The sequence below is a fragment of the Lemur catta genome, chromosome 17, assembly GCF_020740605.2.
Source record: "Lemur catta isolate mLemCat1 chromosome 17, mLemCat1.pri, whole genome shotgun sequence".
Taxonomy (NCBI): domain Eukaryota; kingdom Metazoa; phylum Chordata; class Mammalia; order Primates; family Lemuridae; genus Lemur; species Lemur catta.
In genome coordinates, this window is record NC_059144.1 from 19,971,355 (window position 1) to 19,995,219 (window position 23,865).

Genomic DNA, 23,865 nt, shown 5'->3' on the forward strand with positions numbered 1-23,865 from the left:
ACTAAGTACAGAGAGCCAAAGGGATCTGTCTACATGTCAGTCACACAGGAAACCGACAAAGCCAGTTTTAGACCCAGGTACTCTCACTTCAGTGTCTAGCCCTTAAACAGCTCTCTCCACCATTTATGTCTGCAGCGAAGGCTACATAAGACGGGACCACATACAGACAGTGGGGTCTGGCCCAGAGAAGGGGCTTAAGAAATGCAAAATCCTATAAATATTGAGCTCTTGGAGAGAAGAAATCAGATCCAACTTGTTCCCCACTGTATCTAGAATAGTCATGTGCAAGGAGTAGGCTGTCAGTAAATATTTATGGGAGAGAAGGAAAATTATTATGGTCTTCATTAGCCAAAGGCTGGAATCCTCGTTTCCAAAAACAAACAAAAAAAAACGTCTAAGATAAATTCATCACAGCTTTGCCTAGGAACGAACATCCGCTTCCCGAGATGTGTGGGGCCGCCCGAACTTGGGGAGGGTCTGCAAACCCGCCTCGAACCTGCGATCCAGACCCTGAACCGCAGGCTCCGAGGCCCGGGCAGCGACCAGCAGCCAGGGCCCAGAAGGGGCCTACCTTCCTCGGCGTCGTTCCTCAGCGAGGCCTCCAGCAGGGCCACGCTGGCCTCGAAGGACACCTTCTTGCGGCGGCCACCCGTGCTGCGCTTCCGCTCATGCTTGCGCTTGCGGTGCTGCAAGTCCTGCTCGTACTGCGCCCACTTCTTCAGCTGCTGGGCCCGGCGCTTCTGGGCGGCACGCAGCCGCTCCAGCGTGGGCACCTTCTCCAGCAGCTGCAGCTCCGTCAGCAGGTCCACGTGGCTGGCCATGGCCACCGCGCCTCCCCGCGGCCTAGCTGGGGGCTAGCGCGGCGCGCCGCGGGCCAGGGGAGCGCGGGGGCTCCTGCGGGGCTGGGGCTTCATGGCGGCACCTGTGGCAGGAAGAGAGACACAGACGGACACACCTGTCAGGCTGGAAAAGTCAGATCTGATTGTGTCACCCCGCCACCCCAGGTTCAAAACCCTTTGGACGTTATCGTTCCATTGCTCCTCAGACAAAAGTGCAAATCCTCACAGGGGCCTTTGAGTACCAGCAAGGTCTGGTGTGCTGTCTAACGCAGCAGCCAGGGGCCACATGTGGCTATTTGATTGTTTTTTTGTTTTTTTGGGTTTTTTTGAGACAGGATTTTGCTCTGTCACCCAGGCTACAGTGCAGTGGTGTCATCATAGCTCACTCAGCCTCAGACTCCTCCTGCCTCAGCCTCCCGAGTAGCTGGGACTACATATGCACACCACCAGGCCCAGCTAATTTTTTAAAAAAATTTTTAAAGAAGGAGTCTCGCTGTGTTGCCCAGGCTGGTCTCAAACTCCTAGTCACAAGCGGTCCTCCTGCCTCATCCTCCCAAAGTGCTGGGTTTACAAGCATGAGCCACTGTGCCTGGCCACTATTTGAATTTAAATTAATTAAAATAAAATAAAGTAAAACAATTAGTTCCTCAGCCGCACTAGCCACATTTCAAGTGCCACATGCTTCATATTGGACAGCGCATAGAGAACATTCCCAGCAGAAAGTTCTATTGGAGAGTGGTGGCTGTCTGCCTCTCCAGTCACAGACAGCTAAGAGGAACCATGCCCTTTCAGCTTTCTCATATACAGCCATTGCATTAACACTTCAAGGATTTGGGTATGTGGGTGCTGGAACCAGGAGGGACACAGGAGCTCAGAATATGATGGGGGCTGGAGAACAGAGAAAACATGAGACTTTACGAGCATCCAAACAGAGGCAAAGCTAAGGCCTCAGAAATATGAATACCAGACACTTCTGCTCATTATGGGATACAGGTTGTTACGGGGATGGGAGGGACAGGACTAGAAAGAGACCAGAGGATATATTTAGGTCACTAAATATGAAATGTTCAATTCTGAATCAAAAGTGTAGTTTATTATATCTCAAACAAGAATTAGTACAATTAATCAAAGTATGCACCTAAACTATTATTAAGTTTTGCCATCATAATGGTAGCTTGTTTATGCTAGCAGCAGAGAAGCTTGGAGAGTGGCGATGAAATCGTGAAAGGCGTTTTGCACAGCTTGTTGAGAATTGAATATTTTTCCTTGCAAGAAGTGGTCCAAAGCCTGAAGAAGTGGTAGTCAGTTGGTGCAAGGTCTGGTGAACATGGTGGATCACAGAGAGTTTCCAAGTCCAGCTTCTGTAGTTTGAGCAGCGATGTTTGTACAACATGTGGTCAGGCATTGTCTTGCAAGAGGATTGGCCTGTCTCTATTGACCAATCTTAGCTGCTTCATTACAAGCATGCTCATCATTTCGTCCAGTTGGTTGCATTAGACATCTACTGTAATCGGTTGACCAGATTCATGAAGCTGTAGTGGATAATACCAGTGCTGGACCACCAAACACACACCATTAGCTTTTTTTGATAAATATTTGATTTTGGACTGTGTTTTGGCACTTCATCTTTATCTGACCATTGTGCTGAATGATTTTGATTGTCAAAAAGAATCTATTTTCATCACAGGTAATAATACGGTATAGAAATGGTTCGCCTTTATGTCGTGACAGCAAAGAAAGGCAAGCCTCAAGATGATTTCTCTTCTGATGCTCGTTTAATTCATACAGTACCCATCTATCGAGCTTCTTTACCTTGCCAATTTGTTTCAAGTAGTCCAATATTGTGGGAATAGTAACATCAAACCTTGCTGCTAATTCACTCGTAGGTTGAGATAGATTCACTTCCACTACAGCTTTCAGCTCATCGTTGTCCACCATGGTCTCAGGTTACCCACATGGCTCATTTTCAAGATTAAAATCACCAGAACGGAACTTCTCAAACCATCCACATACTGTGCATCCATTAGCCACATCCTTTTCAGACACTTGGTTGATATTTCGAGCTGTCTGCACTGCATTGGTTCCACGATGGAACTCATATTTGAAAATAACATGAATTTTTTACTTACCCATGGTTTCACAAAAATTGCCTTAAAAAAATTAGAAAGATAATCATAAGCTAAAACATGTATTTGCAAGACTGAGGATGTACCTTCACAATAAAAATAAAACAAGAAGAGGAATGTCAGAGATATCAACTGTCAAACTTAGTACTAAGGAAATCAGACATTTAATATGCTATTGCAGTGGTTCTCAAAATGTGGTCTGGGAACCCTAAGGGGAATCCCTGAGACTCTTCCAAGAAGTCTACAAGGTCAAAACTATTTTCATAACTATACTAAGATACTATTAACCTTTTCTACTCTCATTATCTCACAAGTATACATTGGTTTCCAAAGTTAAGTGACAGCTGATGTTGTAGCAGATTAAATGCAGAAATACGTTATGAGAACCTAGCTAAGAAGCCCCCCAAAACAGAGATTTGTAAAATTTTAAAGTGCTACTTTTCTCACTAATTTTTTTTTGTTTTTGAAAAGTTATTTTTTATCAAAATATTATATATTTTTATATAAATGTTACATTTTGATAATAGTCTAATAAAATATACGTTGTTATATTGTTATAACATATCATGGGTTTAAAGGAATTAATACTATTTTTTAATTTCTCAGTATTCATTTACGATATGATAGAGATTGCCAGACATAATCCACATACACAAAAGCTCTTTGGGATCCCCAGTTTAAGAGAATAAAAAGATTCTAAGACCAAAAAGTTTAAAAACTGCTAAACTACCAGGGGACCTAGAAAATCTTAGTTGAAGTTTCCTTGTTTGTATGACCTTAAAAAAGAAAACAATAAATGACCACACCTCTTGCTCTCATGAGTCTCGGACAACATGAGGTCAACAAAATTTCAGAGTCTGAAGCCAGCTGGTCTTCATGTCACACGGACCCGATGGTTTCTCCGAAGCAGAGGGAAAGGGTCTTGGGACAATCACTTGAACCCCTGTACGCCTGTTTTCCCACTGCAAAATACTCTATCTACCTCCCAGAAGTTATGGGCAGGGTGTTCAAGGAATGAAAAGACCCGGTCAAAAAAGTTAAACACCTAATAGCAAAGAGATCCAAGAAGAAGAGATGGGGAATGCAAATGCACTTCATGTGTCAACCAACAGGCAAGGCTGGTGGCAGGCTGTTAGGTGACAGGGGCAGATTGGCAAGGGTCTGCATCTGAGTAATGTGGAAATGCTTGCTATCTCAAAGGGGGCAGGTTAGCCCTGGGCTTCAGAAAGCCTTATGACTCTCTCAGGTCCCCTGTTTCACACTGACCCTCCCAAAGTCCCTCCTCCTGAGGCTAAAGACCTCAGGGGCTCAGCTTGGGTCAGACTGCTCTTCAGGCCTCTCCCAGCTCTGAGACGGGACAGTAAACGAGCAGAATGTGGAAGGGGCTGGCTTGGCAATGCTCCAAGGGCAAAGATCCCAGAGTTCTGAGTGGGTCCAACCTCCATGTAAGTAAGCCAATGGCAAGGCTGCACAGGACACAAGCTCACTGGCTTTGGTTGCCTTTGGTTTGGTTTTGACTTTTGTTTTGAATACCTTGCAAAGCATTTTAAATTAATTAATTTAACTTTGTATTTTGAGATCATTGTAGGTTCACATGCAGTTGTAACAAATAATCCAGAGAGATCCCACGTACCCAGTTTATCCTGATGTTAGCATCTTGAACCCTACTGCACAATACCACCGCCGGGAACCTAACATGGATACAATCTACCAACCTTACTTGGATTTTTTTCAGTTTTACATGTGCTTATTTGGATGTATGTGTTTTGTTTTATGCAATTTTATCAATGTCTCCACCAGCACAGTCAAGATACGGTTCCCTCACCACAAGGATCCCTCGTGCGCCCCTGTTACAGCCACGCCCATCTCCTTCCCTAAGCACCCCCTCCAGCCCAGTTCTGTCCCTGCCTTGGCAATTACTAATCTGTTCCCCACCTCTAGAATTTTCTCATTTCAAAATACAGTATGTAAATAGAATCAGATATCAGGGAACCTATGGGGATTGGCTTTTTTTCACTAAGCGTTAATCCTTTGAGATTCATCTGAACTGTTGCATGTGTCAATAGTTCATTCCCTCTTGTTGCTGAGCAGTATTCCAGCTTATGGACAGGCCAGTTTGTGTAACCATTCACCCACTGAAGAACATCTGCGTTGCTTCCAGTTTGGAGCTATTACATTCATCTACAGGTTTTTGTGTGAACGTAACTTTTTGTTTCTCAGGGGTAAATGCCCAAGAGTATAACTGATGGGTCATATGGTAAGTGCACATTTAGCTTTAAAAGAAACTGCCAAACTTTTCTCCAGGGTGGCTGGCTGTACCAGTTTGCATTCCCTCCAACAACGTATGAGTGATCCAGTTCTTCTGTGAGCATTTGGTGTTGTCACTGCTTTCTATTTTAGCCATTTAGATATTTTGGTGGCTTTTTCAGAAGTGAGGCGTTCCAGGGAGTTGAATTCACCACCACACAGTATCATCACAATGGTCAGAGCTCACGGGGAGCCAGCAGACCCCACTTCCTCACGTGAGCAAACATTTAATGAACAAACCTGCTCTGGGACAAGCCCCGATTCAGAGATGGATCAGGGACCAGCTCTGCCTTCTAGGAAATCCCTGTCTGTCTGTCAGTCTATCTACAAATCCTTTTAATCCTCCCAACAACCTAATGAAATAGGTACTATCATAATGCCCATTTTCCAGATAAGAAAATTGAAGCATGGAGGGATTAACTGAAGCTAGAAAATGAAAGAGCCGGCTCTCCAGAGCAAGGAACAACTGATTTGAATGTCCAAGGATGAGCGGGAGGTGGCCAGATGAGAGGGAGCTTGGCCATGTTCACAGGCATGCAGAGAGGCTTGCCACAAAGCAGGGAATTCTAGAAACCAGCACACACAGACATGGCCTGGAGAGGACATGGCCACCCAGCTCACAGGGAACAGAGAAGTCCTGGGGACCCTGACGAGCCACTTGTGGCTGTGGGCCACACTTAACCAGAAAGCCCCCTGTCGTCCACATCACATTGGCTTGTTTGGCCAATATATTTTACAACATTTTAATTCATTGCCAGCATTTCACACTTGGAAGTTTTCTTTAATCCAACATCAGATTTCCTGTTTTTCTTAGAACATCTCAGCATCTGGCCATGCTGGGCTCACTGGCAGCCACCAACAGGTGCGGAGCAGGGCCATCTCCTTTAGAGAGGGCACTTACACTCTCACTCACCACAGTCCCCCAATACCCCCCCTCCTTTATTAATTGACATCACTCGCTGCTCCCATGGTCATTTGAGTTTGCAAGCCCTGGCTTGAGCAGAATGAGACCACTGTCTCCAAATATCCAGAGCTCCAATCTGCACAAGAAAGGGAAGACAGTCTGTGAATCTCCCCAGCGCACAGCAGGACCAACGTACAGAGAAGCAGCTGTGTGCACCCAGAGAATGGACGCTTGGCCTCCAGAGCTGCCCAAGAAGCAACTCAACAAAAGTGCTCGTGGTCAGTGACTGTCTCAGGAGGTGGCAAGGTCCCCAAAACTTATTGGAGGATAAAATGTCCACCAGTGTCAGACTGGCCTAAGATTATGAGATTCCTTTCAGCCCTAAGATTCTGTTTGCAGCTACTCACTCCATGATCATTACCGACCACCTCTGAAGTGGGAGGTACCAGAAGCATACCCAAAGTGAAGATAAAAGTAATGGCGCCAACCACTTCCATGATTACAAAGCACTTTATCCGTTGCAAAGAATTTCCCTAGCCATCATCTCAGCCAAGTGCTTCCCTAAATGTGGAAAGAGAATCCACCCCAAAGGAATTTTCAAAAGCACAGGGAGCAGGCTTACTATAACACAGACCCACACACAGAGCAAGGTATACCCTTTTCACTTCTTTTTTAATCTTTCGGACTTTCTCCAAAAGAAAGTGTCAGTCCTACGCTAATAGGCCCTTCCCGCCTTGATAACCATGCAATCTCCCTTGTAAACAAACAGAAAGCAGGCCCCAGGCTCCAGGCCTCGGGCAAGCAATTGCATCCAGCATAGACTGTAATGACATTGTTTGTTTTCTGTGGATTTGCTTTTACAGTTACTGTTTATTTATGGTAGTGATATCAAATTTCCTTTTTAAACAAATCTATTTCAGTTGAAAACTAGCAAGTTAGTAGTACAGAAAAATTGAATGACAATGGTATTTAGCATTGGCAAAAATTATAAGCGACTGACATTTGACAAACCCACCTTGCCACTGATCCTCATGATGACAATCTTATAAGAGAAGCACTCCTATGAACCCATGATGCCATGAGAAATATTCATGGGGCATCTACCACATGCCAGGACTGTGCTCAGGGCTAGGGACACAGCAGAGTAGAAGACAGACGTGGTCCTTGTCCCACGGACAATGACAAATATAGGCACTGGGAGTGGGTGAAGTGCTCCGAGGAGGCTGAGCAGTAAATAAATCTGGGGTCTGACTCCCAGCACAGTGCTCCCTTCACGGGCCCCAGGATGGCGCCCCAGGCAGACATAAGCCATCACTGCAGTGTCCTCCCTGCTCCTGGCAAAGGAATTAAGGGCAGTTGCCCAGCCCCCTGGAGAAAGGTGAGAACAATGTCTCCCAAGGGCCAACAAAAGGGGCCAGGGCACATTTTCTCCGACTTGGCCCTGCCCGCCAGCCCCTCCCACCTCGCCCCTCTGGGTTCCCTGGAGCTGGGACTCAAGGACAGCTCCCTCTTGATTACTGGTTTTCAGGTGACCTAGTTTCCCCCAATAGACCCACACACCTCCTCCCGCCCCCGTCTGAGAAAACCCTGCTTGGTCTAATTAAGGAATTGCCACGGTGCTGCTAACACAGCAGCTGGGGGGCCCCAAGACAAGGTGCTGACCTGGGTGCTGGGGCAGCCCACAGCAGCCATGGCTCCAACGGGCTGCGGACTGGCCTCCTGGTGAGACCTGGGCACACCTGTCCACACTTCCAGCGAAAGGCCTGGCCGGTGATGGGACCACAGCCCAAAATGCCAGGGCCTGGGAGAGCAGTGGTTATCATCAACACTTAACGCTTAAAGGGGATCCCCGACCCAAGGAAGACCTCATCTGGAGGAAAACCAGCTCCACGGAGACAGATTAAGCACAGTGTAGTGGGAACATCCAGTCGGACCATCCTGCAGAGACCTGGACACGTGGGGCCACAGTCCACACAGTGGCCGGGCCGGCAAGATGGGTGTGGGAGGGGTCTGCAGAGGCCAGGTCGGGTGAGGTCATCCAGGAAGTGCATGTGATGTGAGAAGTCAGAAGCAAGGGGCAACAGGGAGGGGTTCTTAATTTTTCCAACATCTGGGTGGACAAACCAAAATAGCTTGATCGTGGCCAGCAGGACGTCAGAGGCCAGGGCCCTTGACCCCGGTGAAGCACCTCTTCCCCCAGAGCCGATTCAGCCTCTGCCGTCGGACAAAGTCTGAACTTGATTCCTCTTGCTGCTCCCAAAGGGAGAAAGAGCCGGTGTACATCGTGGGGAGCAGAGGCTAAGCTCCAGAAGGCAGACCCTCGAGGGGACGGGCAAGGAAGTGTGCCAGAGCTCGGGTGGAGAGGGGGAGCCGGGGGATGGGCAGGATGCCCTCTAGAACCCCTCACCCTCACACCTCCCCACTCTGCAAAAAAGGGATTGTTGTTTGGGAATAAATATGCCTCTTGGGAAACAAGAGAGGCATTGGTTTGGTGGTGATCTATGTAGTTCCCCCATTATCACTTGATGCTGGGCCCTGATTGGCCAGAGCCTGTTGGCAAGGGACTAAGCCCAGCCACAGTGATTGGCTCAGGGGCAGGTACGTGTCTTGGGTTGGCCCAATCAGAAGCTTCTCTTCCCACCACGTGGGAGCTGGAAGCACAAAGCCCAGGTGCTCCTGGAAGCCGTCCTGCCACCATCCACGCAGGAAGCTGGCCTTTGATGAAGCCAATACTTGACAGTCACAGGCGGGAAACAGGGTCCTTTAACTAAGGGGCTTCAGGACTTCATTGACCCAAGCCTATAACATTCCTTTTAATATTTAAGCCAGTTGAATTGGAATTTGTTACCTGTAGCCAAAAGCGCCCTAAGAGACAGCAATGGTGCTTTTAGGGATACAGAAATAGGGACCCCAGGAGGAAGTGTTGCTTGTAGCAAGATGAGTGGGCCTCTTGCTGGGGCATATTACCACATGCCTCCATTTCCCCCTACAATGGCCATTTCTGGCCCTTCAGGCAGCTTTAGGAAGGGTGGGAAGGTCAAAGCCAGGTTCCCCCAGAAGCCCTGCCTGCTGAGCTGGGAGAAGGAGGCCCAGGCCTTGTGACTCCTTAGTTCCCGGGGAGCAGCTGGTTGACACATCTTTGGACTGCATCCTAGTGCCTTGAGAAAAACAACATGAGGGAAGGTGAATTCAAATTGAAGAGACTTTAAAACATGAGTCAGAAAGCATTTCAAAGTTCACACTGTTGAAAGAAAACGTGAAGATTTGTTTTCTTGTTCTTCAGCCATTCTTCTCTACACAATATTGGCAGCAGGCCGGAGGAAGGCCAGGGGTGCTTTTCTCCTTGTGTTTCCTGTACCGTTGAGCACGAGGGAAAAAAGAAAACAAAACAAACAGCACCAGCTTCCCTACTCCTGGGATCTCACTTGGGACCTACTTTCTCTCCCAAAGGATGCACGCCCCCGCCCTCCCACAACACATTTCTTTGAATAACAGCATTTTTTTTTTTTCTAGCACAGAAATGCTTTACTCATGAGCAGAGAGACTTCTGGGGCCCTAGGTGCTCCAAATATCTGAATTGGAAATTACCCTTGTTCCTCCGACCCTGTTCTCATGGGATTCTGTGGACTGTCCTCCTCCCGCTGGGATGAACCTTCTAGACTTCAGGCACAGTCAGCATAGAGGGACCCCCTGGTTTTCAATCTGCTGTGGAATTCAGGTCCCCACGGCCCTGCCCCTTAACTCCACTTCTCCCAGGATCCTTTGTTCAGATCTCTGAATGGTGGCCCTGACTTGTCACTGTGCCCTGAAGTCTGTTTGCTGTAACTGAATTTGACAAGAATTTGTGTGTATGGGGGATGAGGGAGGCAGGATTCAAAACCACAAGTTCAACAAGAACAAAGAGTGATCAGACAACTAACACATCTTGAGCTCTCTCATGTCCCGCACTGGAATAGTAACAGCCCAGGTGACCTCTATCTGAACTGGCCGGGACACATTGGGAGCAAAGGATCAGGCGTTAACTAGAGCCGTGTGGGAAAGGGTCAGTTTTGCTCTGAGCCTCTAGAGGGCACAGTTGGGATCTCACACGGGCCATATGAAGAACCATCAGCCTGGCATGAGGGGAAACTGTCTGATGTTGCAATTCAACAAAGCCCAGCCATGGCACGATGCAGGGGTCCCCAGCACCAGGATGTCTATGGCCACTCATGGGGCTGCTGAGATAGGGTGGCAGGTGAGACTGGCCTCTCGAGCCCCAATCCTGGCCTGGCAGAGAGATAATCATATTAGGAGCAAGCGCTCTGCCAGGCGTATCTGCACCCCGGCGTCTGGTAACCACCAGGCTAGACAACCTGCAAGGACCATTCCAAGCAGGTATTGATCGATGTTTTGGAGTGGTTCTGCCTGTGAAGGTGAGACAGCTTTCTCAGGCTCAGCTCCAAGAAAACGTCAAAAGGAGGCCATAGTTTGAACAGGTGAAGGAAAACCCATGCACACACCTGTCCTCCACGCTGAGCATCTCCCCATGAGCCCGAACCCAGAGAAGCCTGCACACTTAAATGAGTGAGAACAGCAGTGTGGGGAAGGCCGCAGGGGACGGCAACAAATGCGCTAAGGACGGGCACACACACAAAGCTGACATGATGTCTACAAACATGTTAGTCAGTGACAGCCACGGCGCTAAACCAAACAGCCAGTCTTCTAAAGACGCTTATGTAATAGCTAAGCACCGGGAAATGGGAGTCCAATTACAAACACTGCTTCTCCAGGCTTGGGGGAGTGTGGGCCACCCCCTCCCTTCTCAAGGAGATAAATGCTTCCTTTGCAGCTGGAGAGATCATTTTCCAAAGGAGGCCACCTGTGGCCACAGAACACCCTCCTGGGTTACAGTTATTAAACAGGGGATGGCCCTTCACACTGGGTAGGCCTGGGGTGGCCTCTATCTCCGCTGCCTTTCTTTCTCAGCATGACTCCCTTGACCAAGCTCTCCTCTCGCGTGCCAACTCCTAGTGTGGTGGTGGCTCGTGGGAGTGCTGTGAGAGAGGGATTAGGAAGCCACATGTGACAACAGGACAAGTGTGTGCTGTGTTTAATGAGCAAAGTCTGCCACGGCTGAGGCAGTGGGCAGTGGTGCCGTGCACACCGGGTATCCAACTCTGCTCTGCCCCATGCTGCCCCAGCTTGGATTCCAATATCTGCCTGTGCCTCATTGACTAAAATCCTCTACTCCTAAGCACAGACAGCGAGAAAGTGACCAGATTGAGTGGAAGAGACCTGCAAATCCCAGGCTATCATCCAAACAACAACACAGAATCACCATGGCCTCAATGGCAGAGAAGAAACAAGAAAATCTCAGGTGCTAATAGGAATCTCTCCAGTAACCTGCCCTAGGGAGGGGAGGGAAGAACTGTACTCCATCCTGTTAAGATGCCTGGATCCGGATTTTAGGAAGCCGTATGCTGAGCCAACCCAAGCAAAGGAGGGCAGCCTCTGTAGCTGACTGCCGCCCTCCCAAGGCTGTCCCTGGAGGGCAGGGAGACAGCAGGTTGCTGGCAACAGGATGGGGAAGGGAGCAAAGGCACTGCTACCCACCAACAGCCTTCTCCATCCAGATCCGGGGATCACTGTCTTGTCCACTCCAAGCATCCTGGGCTCCACACCATGACCAGCGTAAAGGAGGACGGGGACCTTGGTCATCTCCCTAACAAGACCCCTCTCTCCGCTTCAGAAACCTCAAAAATATCCCCAGCAAGCCATCTCCTCCCCTTTAGCCAGCGGCGTTCTCAGCCAATTAGGAAGTAGCTGGGATGGGAATTTTAAAAAGCTTTTCATATAGTTTGTTCACTGAGGTTTAGAGAATAATTCCAAGGAAACAAGGACGATAAAAAGCAGAGTTGAACTTGAACGAGAAAGTCCTAGCCTGGAGGAAGAAAGAATGAGAAGGGGAAGAGAGAGGGCAATGCGGAGAGCAGGTTCCAAGTAACTGCACAGCCAGGACAAGGTCTAACCCCAAAGCCCACACATATAAAAAGCAGAAGGAGAAAAAGGAACTAAGAAAAACTCTAAAAGGACTTAAATACTTTATAAGAACTTCCTTGCGAAATGCAATAAGATTTCAGAAAATCCATGCTATTAGTGTTCGGGGAGATAAGAAGACATGTCAGTTAAGAAACCAGACAGACCAACTTGTAATAGAACAAATACTTGCTAAAATCAAAATAAAATAAAACCTATGATTAATGAAACTACAGGTAAACATCAAAGAACCTATAAACTAGGTATGTAAAATTCATCAGAGACAGAGAGTGCCAGGTAGTAATGGCAGCTTCTGTATACAGCACCCCCTTCCCCCCACCCAGCTCTGTCCATGTGGCATTTCTTGGAATCATTGCCCCAAATCTGCAAAGTAGATATTGTCCCCATTTCAAAGAGAAGAAAACTGGGACTCAGAGAGGTTAAGGAACTTGTAAGTAGGGCTTACGTGTTCCAGTTGTTTGTGGTTGGCATCTCTTCTGATTAGCCCAACATCTGTTTTGATTGATCAGTACCTATGTCATTCATCAAGTATTTTTAATACCCCCCCTCCCCGCTTGAAAATAGAAGAAAAAAAATTTCTGGAGAGATGATCCACAGAAGCATGACTGCCAGCAAGAAGAGAAGTTCTTGAAAGAAAATAAATGGAATCTATGCAGAGTAAAGTTAACTGATTAAAGTCATAAGTTCCCTAACCGTTGGGGCCATCATCACTTTTGGAGGCTTGGGCAGGAAATATATATGTATCTCATGCTAAATTTCATAAAATCTGCCTTCCAAACCCCTGTAGGCTCAGCCCCCCATGACTGTTCCTTTTCTGGTGTTCCTTTTTTGGTGAGCACTTTCTCACTTTCACTTTACCCAATAGCTCCCAAGCTAGATTTATAACAGCAACTGGCCTCTCTCCTCTCCTCTCTGAGAGGTGAAACTGTTAGTAAAATAAGTCAGAAAGTTTCAAGATGCTTTGCATTTTGGTACATGAAGTTTCCATCCAGTATGCGGGTTTTGAAGTCTCAGTGCTGGGTCTGTGACCTTGCAGGTCACCGTGCAGAGAAGCACGCTGTAGTACACCGCCTTTACAACACTACTTCTGTTCCTCCCCTCTTTGATCTCCAGCCAAAGATTCCTCACTTTGATTCCCTCCTCTTGGGTGTACAGAACTCCAAGCACACCTCTGCTTCGCTTCCAACCAGCTTCATTTCCTTTGAACACGGTAACTTCTCCCTAAGCCCTAAGTTCCATCCCATGAGAGTGGTAGTACTATCCCAGTTGAATTTATCTCCCCATATTAAAATCTCAGGCTCACTTTGTTAACCACTTTGGTCTACACTCAAGATATTTGGAGCCCTGCCATTATATCAATCCCATGACTTAGCAAATTCCTGAACATCCTATTTCATACCTGATGTCATCCACGAGTAATGACTACTTTCAGAGTTTTCTTCTGCAATTTTTCTCTGCTAATTCACTTCCATTTTTAATTTAAAGCCTCATTTATTTGGTCAGTAGATAAGTATTTATTGCCATCTACTATGTGCTAGGTAATAAAGTAGGGTGGCCCAGAGGATCCCTGAATGAACAAAACTATTGATCAGAAAAGTTCTGCTCGTAGTATGGCAGAGTAGTTCTTATTGGACCAACCTTCCCAAATTAAACTATTATGAACTCTGGACAGAAACAAAAGAACATCAGAGGCACTCAATCTGTTCAATCACAAGCACGTAGAAACTGGGGGGGGAGTTAACACTTGAAAGAAAGAAATGGCACTAGGTGACTTTCATGTTTTTATAGCTTTTTACCTGAGGGATGGCCCTAGTCAATGCTGGACTTGTTAGCTAAAACTTGGATAGAAAATTTCTCTCTTCCTATTAAATATTTGGAGGAATCAGAGGATAGAGTTCAGCTGTAACCATAGCTGGAAAGTGAAGACACATATCCCAGAAAAGAGAGAGTCACAGAACAGTAACCCCAAATTCTGATTATACACTGTGCCCAAATATCTCTTAATGATATATGTAAAGGGCAGACTCTAAGCAGTTTAACTAAAGCTAAAAGAACCCAGCAAAGATTTGAGATGTTGCCCACATGAGGGAGACTGAGTTTGGAGTTTTGAATTTGGTCAAGTTGACTGCTTGACTTAAAAAAAAAAAATTATTTCTGATGAACATAATCTCAGCACTTAGGGAGGCCAAGGTGGGAGGATCGTTTGAGGCCAGGAGTTTGAGATCAGCCTGAGCAACATAGCAAGACCCTACCTCTATAAAAAATAGAAAAATTAGCTGAGTGTGGTGGCATGCACCTGTAATCCCAGCTACTTGGGAGGCTGAGGCTGGTGGATTGCTTGAGCCCAGGAGTTTGAGGTTGCAGTGAGCTATGATGACACCACTGTACTCTAGCCAGGGTGACAGAGAGAGAACTTGTCTCAAAAAAAAAATAAAAATAAAATAAATTAAAAAGAACAAACAGGAAAATGTGGCCCAAACTCAAAAGAAAAGGAAATCAATGGAGATTGATCTCAAGATGACCCAGATGTTGGAATTAATAGATAAGGATTTTAAAACAGTTATCATAATTTTGCTCAAGGATATTTAAAAAATAATGCTTGCAATAAATGAATAGATAGGAAATCTCAGCTGACACATAGAAACAACAAAGAAAAGGACCAAAACTATTAATCAATTCAGCTGAATCCTCACCATCACCTTCCTCTGCATCCATGTGAGTTGTGCGTCTCACTGGGGACAGTTACAAAGTTCTAATATTTATTTCAACGGACTTTGTTTTTTTCAGCACCTTGCAAGTGCTAAAGTTTCTGGGCAAAGTTCAAGTTCTGGGCGGGCTTTGGGGAGCAAAAATATGACAGAAAATCTTAAACTCTTGTCTCAAAGACCAGATCTTCTCCTCTGATAATATCTATATAGACTACTAGTCACTTCTCATGTCTTCCCTTCTCTTTCAGGTCTTAAATTATAAAAAGAAAGTGAAGTACTGCCATGGTCTCTTTTTAGAGCTTTATGGAAGTTAACTTCCAGATCACTCCTGATGGAGCCATTTGCCCCACACAAAGCACACAGGAATGAGAGGTAGACTGTCAGGCTGAGACACCTGGACTTTCTCCCTCCACTGGCCAACCAGCCAGGTCAGGTCTATAAAAAACTCTGGGTACAGACACTTCTGGGAGTCCATGGGAGGCACTCGCCATTGTAACATCTCTTTCCCCATTCCATTTTGCATTTTCAAAACTATTAAGAAAGAGGTTCTCAAAATTGGCATTGGATCATCTGGAGATGCTGGGAATATTATGTTAAGACCACAGGACAATACCACCACATATCTACCCAAATGGCCAAAATTTGTGTTTAAAGCCTGAAAATGCCAACCATGGACCAAAACTCTTATACGCTGAATGGGAATATAAATTGGTACAACCCCTTTTTAAAGCTGCTTAGCTGTATCTTATAAAGTTGAACGTATGCATGTATAATCCAGCAATTTCATTCCTAGGAATATACCCAAGAGAAATTTCTACATGCATCACTAAAAGGCATCCACAAGAATGTTAATAGCACTATTTGTAATTGATCCAAAGTGTAAACAATCCAAAATGCTCACCAACATTAGTTTGGGAAAAAAGGTGTGGTATATTCACACAATGGAACATTGTACAGCAATGAGAATGAACACATTATACAATTACACTCAACAATATGGATGACTCTCACAAAGTTAACCAAAATAAGCCAAACGCACACAAAACACATACTCTATGATTCCATTACCATAAAATTCAATATCAGGCAAAGCTAATCTATGAGATTTTAAGGTAGGAGGAGTGACTGGAAAAGGACTGGGGGATTTCTGGAATGCTGGTAACATTCTGTTTCATGTTCAGTTTGTGAAAAGTACATTCACTGAGAATTGGTGTACTTTTCTGTATTTGTTTTTCCTTAAGAAATCATTAAAAATTTTTTAAAAGACTAATGCCTGAGTCCCACCTCAACAGATTCTGGTTTAATTGGTCTGGAGTGCAGCCAGGAATTGATAATTTTAAAAAGCTCCCCAGGTGGGTCTACTGTGCATCCAACAACCACTGTGTCAGAACTTGGCAACCCTCCTTACTCTTTCTTGGAGCAGAAAGTGCTGCTGCTTCTCCAGAAAGTCTACAACAGGATGTTTTGGGTAGAACACTAGTAGCACCAGAGGAGGTTAATAGGCATTATATGGCAAAAGGGTTCCATGGTTAAATAAATAATATATTTAATACAACTATCAACTTTTACTGAACATTCACTGTGTTCCTAGAGCTAAGTGCTTTAGCTACATTATCTCATTTAATCCTCACAGCAAGCCTGTGAGAAAGGTACTATTAATCCCCATTTTATGGAAGGGTAAACTAAAGCCCAGTAGGGTTATATAATTGCCCAAGGTCATACAGCCAGCAAGCAACAGGGCTAGGATTCAAATCTAGATTAGCTTTGACACTGAAGTCCAAGCTCTTAACCATTGCCCTAAACTGCCTCTCCAGGCAGGACTTGATTACGGGACTTAACAGGGCCTTTACTACGCTAATGTGAGCTGAGTTGCCAAGACAAGAAGAGGGAATGCAGTGGTTTTCAAAGTGGTTTCCTCACCTCCATCTCTTACCTTCCAACCCACCATCCACATCACTGGTGGAGTTTTCATTCTTAAACCAAGTCTGATCCCGTATTTCTGTTGTAGGGAAGCATTTGATGGGTCCCAGTGCCTATGGTGGTGTCAAGTCTCAAGCCCTCAGCCTAGAAGTCCAGACCATCCAGTATCTGACCTTGATATTGTAGCTTTATCACTGGGCATCCTACCCTTCCTACCCACCCCAATCCACTAAATACCCGATTTTCCAGCTACACTGAACAAGCTTGATAGTGTCGCACCTTCACAATGGTACCCGCCATTTGCTAAGACTCTACTATGTACCAGGTATTGTGCATAAATTGACTATAATCCCCACAATGGGTCTTAAAATCAGATACCATTATCCCCACTAGATATACTAATATTAGGAAAGGGAGGCCTCATCTTGACATGCTCAAAATCACAACTGGGAAGTGGCAGGGCTAGGATTTGAATGAAGATTTACCTCTACAAAGCCTATTCAATCTTCACTCCATCACACTCACCTCCTCACCTTCACACATGCGTTCCATGGGTGGAAATACTCTTCTTTCCTTCCACCTGGCAAACTCCTTGTTCTTTGAGAAGCAGCTCAAATGTGGTGATGATAACATCATCTGCCTGGCTTTCCAGGCACCATGTTCAGCACTTGCCTTGCTCAGTCTCCCTCAGACAATGTTGTCTCAATGCTCTTAGTATTCCCTCGGAACTGTTCTTTCCCTTTCCCATGCCAAATGAGTCTCTTCCTCCTCACTAGTTCCAAGGCATTTGACCACGTCTCTACTGCGGCACCCAACACTCAACACTCTGTGGTAACTGTTGGTTTGGGATCTGCCTCTTCCATTAGACTGGATGCTCTCGGGAGACAAGGGATATGTGTCACTCACCTTTACATCCCATCATAGAGCCACCCAGCACAGGGCAGGTGATGGGAGACAGTGGACAGGAAGGTGGGAGACCAAGAGAATGAAAATTCACAAAGATTATTCCATCAGTTCTGTCATAAGAGAGTGGTCATTTGGCTTGGAATGAGAGTTGTAGCATCAAACCAGATAAAACAGACCTGGCTAATGGAGGAAGAGGGTGGGCCCTGGAACCAGAACCAGGACTTACCTTGCCTGGTTCCTATCTTGCCTTCCATGAAAGGATGGACTGGGATTGCCCTGGACTTCACAGTCTCTTTCCCCCTCCTGCTCTGCAACTGGCCTTGCAATTGGCTTTACAGTTGGCTCTATATACCCCTGCTTAGGGGATTTGTTATAAAACAATGGCAGGTTCATTCCCCAGCATGGTTTCAGTTGATATTCTCCACTGCTCCTTGCCCTGTGTTGCTCTTAAGATGTCCCAAGCGAATGAAGAGTTATCTGGGACAGGTGGGCCCAAGGCAAATGTATAGCGAAGGCTTGTTTCCCCCCAGGCGGGCAGATCAGGTGATCATACCCCTTTCTAAATGGCCCTATTCTTTCTGAGTGGGAGGCCCCTTTACAAGATACAGACAGATCTCTGATGCTCGCTCAGTCACTGAACACCCATCCTGTGCATCCACTCCTCAACAGCCCTGTTTAGAGCACACCTGCTTGTAACCCCTGGGATAAGCAGCCTACTTATGCCACCCACATCCACACTGTATGAGCTCCAGGGCTGCAGATTTTTAAAGCCAGCCTTCTGCTCCCTTGCTGCCACTCTTTCTGGACGAATGTACAGATCCGCCTAGGTATATGTGATCTGTAATCAGGGCCAGCTGCAAACCCAGCTGGGTTTCTGCACAGGCTTCCTCAAACAAACCCTATTAGTAAACATGGAAACCAGCAAAAGAGACTTTTTTTTTTTTTTTTTGGAGACGGAGTCTTGCTCTTTTGCCCTGGCTAGAATGCCATGGCGTCAGCCTAGCTCACAGCAACCTCAGACTCCTGGGTTTAAGCAGTTCTACTGCCTCAGCCTCCCGAGTAGCTGGGACTACAGGCATGCGCCATCATGCCCAGCTAATTTTTTTTTCTATATATTTTTAGTTTTCCAGATAATTTCTTTATATTTTTTAGCAGAGACGGGGTCTCGCTCTTGCTCAGGCTGATCTCGAACTCCTGACCTCGAACGATCCTCCCGCCTCGGCCTCCCAGAGTGCTAGGATTATAGGCGTGAGCCACCACGCCCTGCCAAAAGAGACTACTTTAAAATTCCTCACCCTTCCTAACTTCCCAACTCTTCTGCTGCCCCCACTAGGGGTAAGCTACCTGATTTTTCTGCTTCTAATCAAGCTGTATGCTTTCGAGAATTTCAAGTCACCCCTCACCCCGACCCCAGGACATAGTGCATACTGTTATTTTATGAATTCATTTGTGATATTCCTAAAGATAGAGGTTATCAGACAAAAGTTAGCTTATGCATTCCTCTAGCAAAACTTCCACCGCCTCATTTTGCTCTTGTGTTTTATTTGTCCACGTGTCTGCCACATCCAGGAAATGGGATCCACTTGAGGGCAGAGGGCAGTTTCATTCAATTTTGTTCCTCTAATTCCAAGCATTAAGGCCAGGTAAAATGCAGTTCCCGAATATTTAACAATCGTTATGTTAGGCATGGTCCAAAGGGTCATGCAATCTGAATTACTGTAGAACCTAACTCAGAAACGTTATTTCTGTTTTATACAGACCAGACTAGCAAAAATGAAAGTTAACTTAGTGCTCAGTGTTGGAGAAGGTATGGGAAACAGTCATTCACACACACTGTTGAGGAAACACAAATGGGTTTGCCCTCCTGAAAGAACAATTTGGCGATGTCTATCATAGTTCTGACTACCAGGAGTTTTCCTGACGAATAAAATCAAACCAGTGTACAAAGGCATACACTTTACAAACACGGAAATTACAACATTATACATTTGTGGTAGGGAAAAAACTGAAACAATCTTAACCATCATCAAGGGACTAGAAAATAAATTATGGTACATTTTTACCACTGGAATGACGTGTAGCCTTAAAGACCCAGGCAGATCTATGTGTTGGCATGTGCTCTGATAAATTAGCTGAGAAAGAAAATCTCAGAAGAGTGCTGTACAGATGTGTTGAAAAGAGAAAAGGATAAACACGTAAATGAATATGGGTTGGTATGTGCATAAAAAATGTATGGAAAGATATAGAAAACGTTCAGAAATTTCTTCTCGGGAACAGGACTGGGGGGCTGGGAAGATGGCTGAGGAAGTTTTACTTATGATGCATTTGTATTCTTTTTATAATTAGAAAACATAAAATACAGCTATAGGAAAACAAAGCCTAAGTTTATATGTAAAAAAAAAAAAAAAAGAATGACATTTTGGTGAAAATCTCCCCTATATCTTTATAAAGCAATAGGCAATGTTTACAGGGCAGCATCACCTCTCTGTCCAGTCCATGGGACAGCCAAGGATGGCCATAGTTCCAGAAAGGAACCTGGAGACAGGAAACTCACCAAAAATTGCCAAAGCCCTAAAGAGAATAAGCGTCAGAATGTGTACCTTTTGCCTGCTCTTGGATGACAGGAAATAAAGCCGGTTCTGAGGAAGGCTCTGGACCAAGACATTCTGAGAACTCTCCAGGCTGGCATGGACACTGCAGCCTTTAACCAGGGCCAAGGAGCAAAGGTTAGGGATGCCCAGGTAAGTAACGGCCATAAGTAACCTAGGGAGCAAAAAAAATGACCAGCCCCTCTGCTCACCTATTCCCTCAGCCCCCAAATACTCCCAGGGGCTGACTTGAATGATAATAATGCAATGATAATAGCTGATATGTATCAAGTACATCCTAGCTGCCAAGCAAGGGCTAAATACTTAATCATATCATCTTATACTATTATTATTCCTGTTTTACACATGCGGAAATTGAGGCTCAGTAAATATAAGCAAGTAACTTACTCAAGGTTGGAGCAAATGGTGGAGGTGAGAATCAAACCCAGGTCTGACTCCAAAGCCAGCCAAGGTCACTGCTAGCGTTCCCCACCTCTGAGGGAGGGACAGGAAAAAGGCACTCCCTCAGAGTAGGGACAGCCCCTGCATGGACAGAAGGCAACATTTTTATGCAAAGAAAAGCCAGAGAGCGTAATGATTAAGCACAAGTGTTTTGAAACCAGATGTCCTGGATTCAAATTCTGACTCGGCCATTTACTGACTGTGTGACCTTGGGCAAGTCATTGAACCTTTCTGTGCCTCACTTTCCTAAGCAGGAAAAGCAGGGTAGTAGTAATAATGTCACCCCTTAGATTTGTTAGGAGGACTGAAAGAGTCAAATAGATATAGCACCTGGTTCATGGTAAGTACCAAGTGTTAATGATGATGATTAATATTAGGAAAAAGGCGCCCTTCCCTCCAGGCAGATGCAACCCTGCAGGGTGCAGAGCTTGGCAAGTGGAGCGCAGTGTGCGTTCAACTCTGCCATCGGCAGCTCGCAACCCTACAATCTTACATAGGTCCTGCTGAGCAATTAACCTGCGTGTGCTGGCAGTTCTTCCTCCCACCTTCCCTCCCATCAGCCTGGCTGTGAATCAGAACCTCCTGGCACACCTTTTAAAAATACAGATTCTCGGGGCCCCATCTTGGCTGATTCTGACACAGGTGGGCTGAGCTAGGGCCCAGGGATCTGTATTTTTAACAGGAGGCAGGTGACCAGATGACTCGGGAACAGTGTGCTTTTGGAAGCACTCGAAGCCCATCCCACCTTGTTCTGGCTGTTTGAACTCGGGACCAGGCATCCTGTATGTCACATCTGGTCCCAGGCCTGGGTACACAAAGCAGGGGCACAGTAAACATCTGTGACTCCACAAGCCGGCCAGCAGAGCAGATGGCTGTGCGTGATGCACAACAGGCCAAATTTGCTTTTGGGCTTGGGTGGGTTTTACCAGGGAACCCCCATCTGTAAGAAATGGGGTTCCCCAGACCCTTGCTATTTAAAGTGCAGTTTACAGACCAGCAGAATGACACCCCTGGGAACTCGCAGAAATGCGTAAGCCCCAGCCCCAGTCCAACTAGCATTTTAACAGGAACCTCAGGGTGATTCATGCACAAGTTGGAGGCATACCCTAGACCCCTTTTCCCTATCCAGTAAGTTCTAACCAATGTTCTTACCTGTCCAAACACCCTTTGGGGTCAATCTTGCCCTTCAAACTCCTACAGAGACCCAGAAGAACACCGTGGTCCTTTCAATAGCCCAGATTCATGCCTTGCTGCCAGTGTAAGGCTCAGGGTGAACCTTTGCTTTAACAAGTTATTTATTTTAAAGTCCACATTACAATAAACCTCCCAATAAATTGAAAAAGAGATAACTCCAGCCTCTATAATTCCAGGGCGTAAAACATTCCCTTCTTTTGTACAGAGTTGAGACCCTGCCCTGCTCCCCTGCCTAAAGCCATCCAGAGACATCAAACGGCCCAAAGAAAACAAGTGATGTCTTCCTGTTGGCCAAGCTTCAAGTTATCAGGCAGATTTCACACCGTAGCTTGACCTCATTAATCCAAGGCCTATCGCATTGCCGCAAATGTCAGTGGAAAACAGCCATTCAGTGGGTTTCCTTCATTCCACCAGAAAGGGACAAAACAGGAAGCTGACAGCAGCTGTGCCCGAGCTTAGCAAATCCCAAGAGCCCAGCTGACAGGGTGTTTCTTGTCAGCACCTATGTTCCCCTGCCCCAGTCTCCTTGTCCAGATAAAGGTGGGTCCTGTGTCTACATGGGCAAAATGCAGTGCCAACTGCAGGAACAATTCAGATAATTCCCACCCCCAAGGACTTGCCTGGGAAGGAAAACAGAGAGCTTGTCTGAATTTCTTTGGCCTGAATTACCAATTGGCTGTTCATCATTCAGGTTCATCTAAATCTCTTCTGCCCATTCAAAATGTCCTGCAAGCCAAACCCCTGGGACTCCAGGGGACATAAGGCCTTCCAAGTCCTCATTCATTCCTTTAATGCGTATTGATCGTCTCCCGTGTGCCGGATACCACGCTGGGCAACTGAGGACACCAAGCTGAATGAATTAGACACAGTCAGTGACCTTATGGAGCTCACAGTCCAGTGTAGTGGTTTTCAACTCTGGCACTACTGACATCTGGGATCAGAGAATATTTGGTCGTAGGGGGCTGTGCTCCTCGCTATAGAACATTCAGCAGCATCCCTGGTGCCTACTCATTAGATGTCAGTAGCTCCCCTTCCCCATTGCCTCTTCCCAAATTGTGACAACCAAAAATGTCTCTAGACATTGCCAAATATCCCCTGGGGGGCCCAAAGTGCCCCAAGTTGAGAACCACAGGTCTGGTGCATGGGACAGAAAACTAAAAGAGTAACTATCACAAATAACCATATAATCACAACTATGGTAAGTATCATGGAGGAAAATTTGGTGGATATTATATCAATATTATCTACAGCTTGGAAGCCAGGCATCTTACATATGATAATTCCTATGACAATCCTGAATTATGTGTGTGTGTTATATATATGTATTTATTTGGTATATATGATCTGTATTTCCCGATGAAGAAATAGAGGCTCAAGGAAGTGAACAAATTGCCCAAGGCTCAAAAGTCAGCTGAAGGCAGAGCCAGGATTTGAACCCTGGCCCTAAACTTCAGCCCCAAGGCAAAGGAAATTTGAGCCTTTGTTTGGATGTCTTCTGTAATAGGGTGATGCTCTGACCGGCCAACCACAAAGACTCACTCCTTCCTGGGGCCACCACCTGCTACATCAATCGTGCTGCAAACTGCCTGCGTCAAGGCACGTTTTTGAGATGCTCGTGGGCTGAGGAATGGATTCTGAGACATCCAGAAACACCTCCCCCTACCCCAAAGTTCCTGCACAGGAATTTCCCAAAAATCAGGGCAGGTACCCAGAACACAGCCCACTGCGACCCACCTCCAAGGTGCCCACGGCCCAGCACCCCAGGGCACGCAGAGTGAAAGGAGCCAGACATGCTGCAGTCAGCTCTGGATCACAAAGTGTGTGAGAGAGGAGGTGCAGCGCCGCACGTGGCAACTTTGGAGACCCCCTCAGATG

At 46.1% G+C, this 23,865-nt stretch overlaps 1 protein-coding gene across 2 annotated transcripts in view; it reads right to left on the reverse strand.

Moving 5' to 3' along the window:
- The window catches only part of PPP1R16B (protein phosphatase 1 regulatory subunit 16B), a 103,609-nt gene that overhangs the window by 74,956 nt on the left and 4,788 nt on the right, over positions 1 to 23,865 (reverse strand). For both annotated transcript variants that reach the window (XM_045528580.1, XM_045528579.1), the window contains exon 2: positions 572 to 922. In XM_045528580.1, coding sequence (XP_045384536.1) covers positions 572 to 821 — 250 coding nt within the window. In that variant the 5' untranslated portion in view covers positions 822 to 922. The remainder of the gene's footprint in view (positions 1 to 571; positions 923 to 23,865) is intronic.